The sequence below is a fragment of the Nannospalax galili genome, unplaced genomic scaffold (assembly GCF_000622305.1).
Source record: "Nannospalax galili isolate Female #2095 unplaced genomic scaffold, S.galili_v1.0 scaffold56, whole genome shotgun sequence".
NCBI classification, from domain to species: domain Eukaryota; kingdom Metazoa; phylum Chordata; class Mammalia; order Rodentia; family Spalacidae; genus Nannospalax; species Nannospalax galili.
In genome coordinates this window covers 2,566,475-2,577,963 of record NW_008340065.1, presented here as the reverse complement: position 1 = coordinate 2,577,963, position 11,489 = coordinate 2,566,475, and the positions used below count along the sequence as shown (strand labels likewise).

The 11,489-nt window shown below is 43.0% G+C and overlaps 1 protein-coding gene across 1 annotated transcript in view; it reads right to left on the bottom strand.

Moving 5' to 3' along the window:
• The window catches only part of Tat (tyrosine aminotransferase), an 11,842-nt gene extending 2,257 nt beyond the window's left edge, over positions 1 to 9,585 (bottom strand). The window contains exons 1-10 of the mRNA XM_008834962.2: positions 9,482 to 9,585; positions 8,032 to 8,278; positions 7,782 to 7,886; positions 5,436 to 5,503; positions 4,153 to 4,311; positions 3,276 to 3,414; positions 2,594 to 2,646; positions 1,614 to 1,766; positions 944 to 1,072; positions 525 to 608 (exon numbers count right to left, since the gene is read on the bottom strand). Coding sequence (XP_008833184.1) covers positions 525 to 608; positions 944 to 1,072; positions 1,614 to 1,766; positions 2,594 to 2,646; positions 3,276 to 3,414; positions 4,153 to 4,311; positions 5,436 to 5,503; positions 7,782 to 7,886; positions 8,032 to 8,266 — 1,125 coding nt within the window. The 5' untranslated portion in view covers positions 8,267 to 8,278; positions 9,482 to 9,585. The remainder of the gene's footprint in view (positions 1 to 524; positions 609 to 943; positions 1,073 to 1,613; positions 1,767 to 2,593; positions 2,647 to 3,275; positions 3,415 to 4,152; positions 4,312 to 5,435; positions 5,504 to 7,781; positions 7,887 to 8,031; positions 8,279 to 9,481) is intronic.
• Between the last annotated feature and the right edge of the window lie 1,904 nt (positions 9,586 to 11,489).

Below are 11,489 nucleotides of genomic sequence, written 5' to 3'. Positions count from 1 at the left end.
TTCATGTTTTAGTTTGTTGAGGAGCTCCTTCCTGGATGTTGATAGACGGAAAAGAATGACAGTTTTCCTCAAAAGAGGTACAGATAGCATCAGGGCCAGGTCATTCTTTACTACATGGAACTGTCCCACCCATTACAGGTCATTTAATATCTCTGGGCCACAAAATAGCAATATCAATCCTGAAGACAAACAAAATCTGCATCTGGTCCTCTGCCCCCAAGGAAGCAGCATCACACTCAGTCATGAGCTACAATATGTGGATGCCTCCCACTTGTGTTTTATAATGCTCCTGTATCTACACATAAAATGGTCCACTGTACTGAAGAATTAGGTTATTTAGAGAGTCTTATGAACACCAAGGTTAAATCACATCAGTGGAACAACAGTAAGAAAATTCCTTAAATGACTGAGTCAGGAGCTTTGTGAATGGCATGCCCCACAGGACCACCATGGCCATCCTGCCAACCCAGTCTCCTGTGATTTATGACTTGCAGGAATATAGTGCTTGCCCCCTACATACTTACCATAAGATACATGGCTCCAGAAGGGCGGACTGGCTTGAGTCCAGGAATGGCAGCCAGCGCCCCATAGCAGAGGTCTGCATTCGACTGCAAGAAGAGCAGAGATGAAAACCAAGGGTCAAATTTTAAATAAAATAAAAACCACATTATTGATGTTAAAGCCTTCACCGAAGTTCATGAACCTAGGTTTGATCTTCTAGTATAAGGAGTCAGCAAGAAAGAAAGAACTCCATCACTTAAAGTTCTTACCAAGATAGAGTAAATTGCAAGAAGCAAGAGGAAGGTACGTGTGGAGATACTGATGCCACCTCCTACTATCCAGAAAGGAGCGCTCCAGAAATGAGCACCAATTACTGTGATTCCACGGGTGGTGTTCTCTGATCCCCTAACTCCTCAAGTGTAAGGCCAAAGGCTGCTCTTACCTTGAGGAAACCTAAAGCATCATGGTAGAACTCTTGAGGGGTGCGACGGAGGATACTTTTTAGAGCTCCTTGGACGATGGTGCATGGTCCCAAAATCCGCTGGCTCAGCTTTACTAGCCCATCTCGAATCTAGAACCCCCAGGAAACATTATTTAGCCTTTCGTAAGCATCCTTGTGTTGGTGGTTTCTAGTCTGATCTGTCCATCAGGTTTTTAATCTCAGGAAGTGATGACGACCCTCTTAGATTAGACCTCCTGGTCCCCCTGCCTAACTCTGCCCCAAACCTGTGTGATGTCGGCAATGTAACTTCTCTGCCTTTGTTTTCCTTGACTATAAAATGGTCTCATAGGGTGTTGTGAGAATTAAACAAAATTAAGGTATGTGAAACATTATCAGACAACAAGCCTTCAAAAAGTACGGTTATTTCTATACTTGCCTCCCTTTTTACAACCCCAAAATTGGAGGTGAATGGAGTGCCTTTTCAGACCCAGATATGTGAAAACCGAGTCTGGAGGAGGAATAGTTGTTAGTATCTTTATCCATTATGTTCCCTGGCACTGTGACCCTCAAGGCCAATAAAAGGTGGGGATCCTACTTCTTCACCACTGTGCATTCAAACTAAATATGTACACACTAAATTACACATGCCATTTCCCCACACTGCTCTCACCTCATTGCCAAAGATGTCTTTTCGATCATGGATGAGGATCCAGCCCAACCTCCAGCCAGGAACCAACCAGCGCTTGGCCAGCCCACCACAGGACAGGATGGGAACATTGGTGCTGAGGGTTGCTAGTGGTTCATATTTGCAGTCCGAAAACACCTGAGGAGAAGAGGTTTCCATACATGCTTTCCTCTGGATCAGAGGCCTCTCGCCCATTTCTTTACATGTTAAGGACCAGGGTTCAGGATTAAGGGCTTCTTCCTACCCTAAGAGTGACTGTGATCCCAAATCGTTCAGAGGGCCTATCCAAAGACATTTATTTTGGTGTGTGGTTTGGATTAAAGGAAGCTTAAATGAGGAAAGTGGCTGTAGCTCAGGAGTAAGTACAACCCCCTGCAACTAGCTCTATGAAATTAGTCACTAGTGGAGTTATAGATTTAAAAATAAAAGATGGACCCATAATCCAGTACCTAAAATTCCTGGGCCCAGCTATGTTTCAGAATGCAGAATTTCAGGGTGACTTTTAAAAGGCTACATAGCATATGTACTGTATGTTAGGTAATAGTTCCAAAGCAGTCTAGACTAATACCTCCATTAATCAATAATATCAACATTTCGTCCACTTTCCTTTATTTGTGGTTTGTGGTGTCAGGGATTGAACCCAGAGCCTTGGGCATGCTAGGCATGTACTCTACCACTGAGCTACATCCCCAGATCTCCTAACTCTTAAAAAAAATACACATCTATAAGAGTCATAAAAAAATCTACAAATACATTTATATCAAATCAAATCTGAATTTACAAAAAGTAAATTCCAAGAATCTTTGGGTTTTCCTAGCTTTTTGAATTTCAAAAAACTGGTTTAGGAGTCATGTAGTTGATGACAAAGAATTACTTCTGGTGATTCTATTAGGCCAACTCCAGAGGTCCCATAAAACAGTACGGTATCAAGACCGTTGGAATGTTATAACCTGATCCACACTCACCATGTCACCATAGATCTCATCAGCTAAGATGGGGACACAATGTCTTGCAGCCACTGGAAAGAAAGAAAGCACGCTGCAATCATTTTTAGTCCAGGTTGTCTTTGCATTTCCTATTCTGTCGTCTTGCGGTGATTTGTGTTTCATACTCAAAGCAAGGTCTGCGTGCCTGATCTTCTTTAAGAGCTAAATACTGCCAATATTCTTCCAAGGATGCAGGCTGAAATTTGCTATTTAAACCATATTTTAAACCCTGTCTTCCACATGATAAGAGTAGTAAAGACAAGTACGGATTAAGCATTTCTTATCCAAAGTGCCTGGGATCAGAGGTATTTCGGATTTCAGTGTTTTATTTTCTGCTTTGCTTGAGGTTTTTTGAAAAAAGATTTTGGATTATGTATGTAAACTTGCCACTTGAATGTTTCTAATCTGAAAATCCAAATGCACCAAAGTGGACTGTTTCTGATTTTTTGATTAGTAATGCTGTCTGTGTGTCTCCCTTCTCCTTCTAGACAAGTCCTGGCAGTCCAATGGCACATCATTGACTAGAGATGGTAGTGGTACCTCTCTACCTCCATCCCAGGCTTGAGACTTAGGGGAGGACCCCGTCACTCAGGAAGCAGCCGAAGGATTCTGCTCCCACTTCCTTCCCTCCCTCCTTGTGTAGTGACTCTTTGGGACTTACCTGCCAAAATCTTCTGAAGGTGACTCTTCTTAAACACTGAGCCACAGGGATTTGATGGATTATTGATGATCAGACAAGCTGTTTTTTCATCAATCAGAGACTCCAGTTGTTTCAAATCAATTTCCCAAGACTTCTCAGGCTGAGGAGAAAGAAAGGATAAGACTAAGATGATTCTGCAAAGTTTAGGGGGAATACTCAAGTCTAGGCTTTGCTTAAAGAATAAAATCTGCAGGCTGGCATGGCACATGCCTTTGATTCCAGCACTCAGGAGGCAGAGGCAAGTGGATACCTGTGAGTCTGAAGCCAGCCTGGTCTAGGCCAGCCAGGACTGCATAATGTGGCCCTGTCTCAACAAAGAAGAAAGAGGAGGAGGAGGAGTGGGGGGGAGGAAGAGGAGGAGGAGGGGGAGGAGGAGGAGGATGACAAGGACGAGGACGAGGAGGGTGAGGATGAGGAGGACAAGGAGGACGAGGAGGAGGACGAGGAGGACGAGGACGAGGAGGAGGACGAGGAGGAGGAGGAGGACGAGGAAGAGGAGGAGGAGGAGGAGGGGGACATGATCTGGGGCCAGTGAGATGGCTCAGTGGATAATGCATGCCACTAAGAATGATGACCTGAGTTCCATCCCCAGGTCCCACATGTTAGAAGGAGAAAACTGAATCCTGAAATTTGTCCTCTGACTTCCACACATGTGCCATGGCATGCACAGTCCCCCCTCCTACACACAAAATTTAATAAATAAATGTAAGTTTTTAAAAAGTAATAAAATCTGTCTTTGGCTTTAACTATCCACCTGCAGACCTTTCTCGGCAGGGTAATGGTCATGCTTTTTACAGGGTAGTAACTGAGCACTTGAGTCAAAAATCAAGTCAATTACCAATAGATTGTAGAGCTTGACCTCAATTCCCATAGATTCAGCCAAAGTCCTATAGAGGGAAAAACCGGGTCTTGGGATCAGGATGTTTTGTCCAGGATTAGCCAGCACAGCTAAACAAAGCTCAATGGCCTGACTGCAGCCACTTGTCAGAATGACATCCTGTAAAGAGAGGAAAAGGGCACTCAGGAGAAAAGAGCTTGTCAGGCACGTGCGCTAGACGCAATAATGAGCTTATTTATAAGTTCTAAGTAATAGGAAGGATTGCTACGCCAGAACCAAACCTGTCATCTATTCTCTACCTTTCTATCTGTCTGCCGTCTATCTATCTACCTACCTATCTATGTATCTATCAGCTATTTATCTATCTATCTGTCTGTCTATCTAACTGTATCTAAATGCTGTTGAAAATATTGACCACTTAAAAGAAATAAACAAATCACTTTGGAAGGTTGAGTTGGCCATGACTCAACCAACTCTCATGAGGGACCTTGGATTGACCTTGGACTGTTTTCTACTGGGTTATTTATTTACTTTTAACCAGAAATTTGGAGCCTGGCTTTTCTCTGAAATGCAGATGAAAGACATCACCTGAGTTAGGACGGAGACTCTGAAGGGAAGGGAACATCTAAACTTGGCACTACCACCACTCCGTATGCCATGAAGTCAGTCTCTGTCCTACAGTGAGTGAGGGAAACTACACAGATACACACATCCTACTAATACATTTTTAACTAAATTAAATTGTGGTTTGTGAAGTGGGTTTTCAATGATCTTTGGCAGAAAGTCAAATCTAGGGTGACCTGGAGGTCCTTTGAGAATCCTGCAACAGACATTATGGTAGCTATGGGAGACACCCTTATACTGTAATGACAGTGAACACATCATTGATGAGTGACCCCCAACTATTTAAGAAGTACTCAGGGAGCTGGAGAGATGGCTCAGAATTTAAGAGCACTGGCTGCTTTTGCAGAGGACCCAGGTTTGATTCCCAGCATCCACATGGCAGCTAATAACCATCCATAACTCCAGTTCCAGGGAATCCAAACCTTCATCTGACTTCCATGAGCATTGCACAACACAGGTGAACTTATATATTTGCAGGTAATACACTCATGTACATAAAATAATTTTTTTAATTTAAAAAGAAGTGCTAGAATGATTTAATCAGATGATTAAACCATTACTCATTTCCCAAAAGCATTACTCCTTGTGGAACAGAAGCAAGAAGCAGGTTACCCTTTGCCCTAAACTGCTCCTGAGCTGGTTCCTTGTAGAAGGCTCACCTTAGCTTCCAGTGGTGCCTCTGGACAGTGGTAGTAGGAAGCGACCTCCTCCCGACTGGATAGGTAGCCTAAAGGAAGACAATTTACAGTAGTCGTTTCTCTCCTTCTACCATGTGGATCCCAGGGATCAAATTTAGATCATCAGACTTGATGGCAGGCATATTCACCTGCTGAGCTAGCCCACCATTACAAAATTATGGCCTAATTTTGGGTCTTGAATTTGATTTTTGTTGTATGAAACTTTCTGAGATATAAGTAATCATCTAAAAACCCTGTCTCTCATACCTCTTTGAAACGTTTGTCAACCTGATATTAGCATGAAACTGGGTTTTTGTTTGTTGGATATTGTCCTTGTTTTGAGATAGGGTCCCTGGCTGACCTAGGACTTGCGATGTAGACTAGGAATCCACCTGCCTCCTAGGACTTGCGATGTAGACTAGGAATCCACCTGCCTCTGTTTCTCAAGTGCTAAGATTAAAGATGTGCACCACCACACCTGAAAAACTAGGTTTCTCATTCTGCATTAAGAATGTTACCACATGCCAGGCATGGTGGCGCAAGCCTTTAATCCCAGCACTTGGGAGGCAGAGGCAGGTGGATCTCTGTGAGTTCAAGGCCAGCCTGGTCTACATAGTGAGTTCCAGAACAGCTGGGGCTACAGCAAGACCCTGTCTCAAAAAGACCAAAAAAAAAAAAAAAAAAAGAATGTTACCACATAGGGTGACTGGAGAGATGGCTCAGCGGTTAAGATCACTGGCTGCTCTTGCCAAGGACCCAGCTTTGATTCTCAGTGCCCACATGGTGGCCAACAACTATCTATAACTCCAGTTCTAAGGGATTGGATGCCCTCTTCTGACCTCCACAGGCCCTGCATGACACAGATGCACTTACATGCATGCAAGTAATACACTCATACACATAAAAATATAAAAATAAATAAATAAAATATAAAAAAGAATATTCCATATATGCAATACATAGGGCAGACATGCAACATGAAAATAAAGTCAATGGATTACTTATTTTACCAAAATCTTTAGGGGAGATATTCTTGACATATGGAGTTTCCCCTATAGGAATAATGTCTTATTATCAGAAACAGCCTCTGTTCCTCAAGGTAACAGTCCATTCTTTGCTGATGATCTCTTTCTTCAATCGTTATAAATGCATTTCAATGGAATCAAGGCCAGAATGAAAACAGGTCTTCAATCCAGAAGGAAATAAAGTAAAGGAGCTATTCATAGGGGCAGCAAGTAAATAGGTAAATAAACGTGAGGCCAGGAGGACTGAGTGAGCAAACAGTTCAGCAGGCTCAAAGCCTAGTATAATTAGTAATGATGGGGCAAAAGCACTGTCGGAGGAATAACTGTGTTTGGGAACCACTAGGAGGTGCCAGGATGCAAATGCAATCAGAAAAGAAATTAGACGCCACTAGCTGTCCTTAAGCATTCAGACTGAAGCCCCTTCCCCAAACGCAAAAGGCTGTTTAATCTTAGCCTCTTCTTCAAAATTTTGCATCAGGAAAGCAAGGAAAATTACTATAGATTTAGATCTATTAAAAAGCATTGGCTGGAAAGATGACTCAGCAGTTAAGAGCACTGGCTGCTCTTGTACAGGACCTGGGTTTGATTCCCAGCACTGATATGGTGGCTAACAACTGTCAGTAACTCCAGTTCCATGGGACAGCACAGGTGCACTTACTTATATGCAGGCAATACACTCATACACATAAAATAAAAACAATAAAAATATTTTAAAGCATTAAAGACGGTCAGTGAGATGGCTCAGCATGTAAAGGAGCTTGCCACCAAGCCCAACAGGTGAGTTCAATCCTGGGGAACCAAAAGAAAGAGAGAACCAACTTCCAGAACTATCCTCTAACTTTGGCATGCATGCCTGCCCATAGACACACACACACGCACACACACACACACACACACACACACACACACACACACACACAAAATAATGTAATTTTTTATTATTATTTTTTTGGCCTTTTTGAGACAGGGTGTCCCTGTAGCCTCAGCTGGCCTGGAACTTGCTATGTAGACCAGGCTGACCTTGAACTCAGAGAGATCCACTTGCCTCTGCTTCCCAAGTGCCAGGACTAAAGGCATGCACCATCACGCTTGGCAATAAATGTAATTTTTAAAGAGCATTAAAAGGCAGATGCCATAGTGCATGCCTATAATCCCAAGTCTCAGAAATACGAGGCAGGAGGATCACAAGTTTCTGACCAGAATAGACTATTGTAGTTTGAGGATGTCAACAACCCCAAACAACAAAACAAGCAAAAGCCGGTAAAATTTGAAGACAGTAGGGGTCATCTCTGGGGAAGCTTACCGATGGATGGAGCATAACCATTGTATTTCCCCGAGTCCAGAGCATCCTTCATTGCTTGGGTAACTTCGGGGTCGGTAGGCAGGTTTCCAAACACAGTAGGGTCTCCTGTTCATGGAAGAGGAAAAGCAAAAGAGCCGAGAGGTTACATTCCAGGTCCAAGTCTCATCTCCTCCCATCTTCCCCAGGCAGCCTGAGAGGATGGGAGGTCGGTGGACAATGCTGCCTTTCTGTCGAGTTGTCCCCAACTCACCAATTGACAGAGAAATCATGGTCTTGACTGGATTGGGCTTCACCTTCATGCTGTCCACAATGGCCCGGATGGGGTTAAAGGTTTTATTGGACATGTCAGAAGGTTTCACAGACCACCTGGCTTTCCTGCCTTTCATTTTTCCTGGCACCGAGCTTCTCCCACTCATGCTGACATGCACATCCAAAACTGCAGGCGGGCTGTTGCTGTCATTCATCTGAATCACGTAGGAGTCCATTGCTGGTAAAGTCTACAAGGAAAGGAAGTGGATCCCCTGTGATGTCTACAACAGTGTACCATTGGGTGGGGGGCTACGTTTGGACCTGAACAGGCATAACTTCACAGGTTGTGTCTCTTAAATTCTTCCCTCTACTTTTACTTGTCAAGTAGCTTTGTTATGAATAAGGGGAGTTTTAAGAACTTTCTGCTGAGATGGAAAATATAGTGAAAATCTGTTTTACAATATTAGCAGAAAGCATTTGATTGAATATCAACTGTAAGTGGGATTTTCTTTTTCTTATCTTTTGTGTATGTGTTCATGTGTATGGGGTATGTGCCTGTTCCTGTGAGTGAGGGCATGCATGAACCACTGCACATGTGTGGAGATCAGAGGACAAATTTGGATTATCAGTCCTCACCTTTCACCTAGTTTGAGACAGAGTCTCTGCCTTCCATCTCTCTGTAGGTACACTGGGATTGCAGATATGTACTGTAACATTCAACTTTTCATGGGTTCTGGGATCTGAACTGAGATCCTAACACTTGATTAACAAGGGCTTTACCCACTGAGCCATCTCCACAATCCTCTAAGTGGGATTTTCTATATGTAACTGTAATCCTCAAATTCTAAATAAAACCAAGAGGAAAAAATGACAAGAAGTTGTTCGTCAGTGCAGATGTGTTACTGTCCACACAGAGACCCCAGAAAGGTGGTCCCTAATACTTTGACCTGAGCAACTTAGCAAGACCCTATATCAAAAACTTCGTGAAACTAGGGATATAGCTCAGTGCTACAGCACTTGCCCAGCATGTATGAGACCCTAGGTTCAATCCCTAGTGCCATTAAATAAAAAGAAAAAAGAAGGAGCTAGAGAGAGCTCAGCAGCTGAGAGCACCGGCCGCTCTTACAGAGGACCCAGGTTCAGTTCCCAGCATCCACATGGAGTCTGGGAACTGTCCAGAACTCCAGTTTCAGGGAATCTGATGCTCTCTTCTAACCTCCACAGGCATTGCACAACATAGGTGCACTTACATACATGCAGGCACTATACTCATGCACATAAAATAAAATTTAAATTTAAAAAAGAATGCAGCATGAACATTATTGCTAGTAAAAAACAAAGTCATGTGGAATAAGCATCCTGGCCCTGGGCATAAAAAGAAGTCACCACATTAGAAAGAAAACCAAATATGTCCCACTCACCATCAAGGACCAATGGGGTTTGGGGCTTACCTTCCACGTGAAGGAGAAGTGGCCTCCACACAGCCAAATCTAAAAGTTCTCTCTGACAAGTCCTGTGACAGTGAACTCAGATGCAAACCTGACTTCTAAAATAGTCCCACCAATGGGGGTTGGACCTCAGACTTTTATACTATTGGTTGGTGGATGAGAACTAAGGCCTCCCCTGAACCTCCTTCCTCCCCCTCTCTCCACTCCCCAACCCTGTGCCACCCTCCAATTGGGAATTTGTTCTCACTTCAAGCATCTGGAATTCTCTGTGTTAACTCTTCCTGGTCACTTGGTGAGATGTCTGAGAATACAGTTGGAGGGCAGTTAGGATTGCAGAGAGTACTTTTGTCTTTTTTGCTATGGAACAACCTATTGTGTTAACAGTACAGAAATGCACTAGAAAGTGACAGACCTTCCTGACACCTCTTTCTTTGGACACTCTGTTTCACTCCCAGGCATAGCAATAATAAGGATTTGGGTGAATCTACTGTATATAGGGTTTGCCATGTACAACTCTTGATCGTCACAAAAATTCAACCAGGCTCTAAGTAAAAGCAAATAAAAGTTCTATCATGCACCAAAGTAGATAGATAGATAGATAGATAGATAGATAGATAGATAGATAGATAGATAGATAGGATAGATAGATAGATAGATAGATAGATAGATAGATAGATAGATAGATAGATAGATAGATAGATAGATAGATAGATAGATAGGCAGATAGATGGATAGAGGCAAATACAAAGAATTTTATAAAATTTCCAAACACAGAAAGGCTCACGTCAGACAGCTTGTTCGGCAATGTGTTTTATTATTGTTACTATTATTATTTCCTTCACCTTGAACCCATTTATTGATCAGACCACAGAGTTTTAGACTCCAATTAGAACAAATCAGGCAATCAAATTAAGGGCCAATCAACAAACACAGTTGCCAAAATTGCTGCAACTTTATCTTTATTAGGTGTATGAAATTGTTGGCGTATGCAGGGTGTTTGAGAATCCGAGAGAGAAATACGTTTCCAAATACTGGGAGTTTTTTTTCCCATTAAACAATGGGAAATTCCCAAAACAGTTTGCAACTGACCACAAAATTAACAAATGAACCAACAGCAATAGCCATTGGGTATCTCACTTGAACTAAAGCACATATTGTGGTTCCTGGACCACATGTGCTCCCTGCTACCCCAACAGGTGCAGACAACAGATATACCACCTTCCACAGGAGGTGCTGGGCTGGTATAGGTCCATTAGCCTCTCTGTACATGAGACAGTATTTCAACCACTGCACAGCACCAGCTTATAACTTCTTCCTGAGAAATACAAAAGAGTCATGAGTCTGAAAAGGGTGGAGAGTTTTGATACATGAAGCTCCTAACACCCTGGGCACAGTTGTTGCACTCCAAAGCCCACACCACCATAACCCTCAACAAAAGCTACATCGAACCAAAGGCTCCGAGCAACCAACTGATTTGTTCTAAGTTCGCCTGCCTTGCCTCTCTATAACATATGTTCTACTTTCATTAAAAGATGGTTTATTTTTCATGTGGTCTCTGCCTTTTCTCTACCTGGAGAGGCCTCCCAACCTTAGTCACCTCACCCAAGAATCAAAGTATTGGTCTAAGTCTCAGGTAACAAAAGCTCTCTCCTTTACCTCCTGTAGAGTTACTAAGAAATCAGGTCAGATGACTGTTACACAGAAGTAAAGCAGGGATTGTGGAGATAGCTGGATCTGAAAAGTACCTGCTGTGCAAGCATGAGGACCCGAGTTCAGATCCCCAGAACTCACATAAAATCAGGCTGGCGAAGTGTGCCTATATTCCAAGTGTTGGGGAGAAGGAGATCTGGGAGTCGCTGGCCAGCCAGTCTAGCCCAGTTGATGAGCTCCAGGTTCAGTGACAGTCTGAAAAAAATAAGGTAGAAGAGCTGGTGGTAGCTCAGACATAGAGGCCCTAGGTTCGATCCCCTGCACTGGAAAAAAAAAAGTTAGAGAGTGAGGAAGATACCTA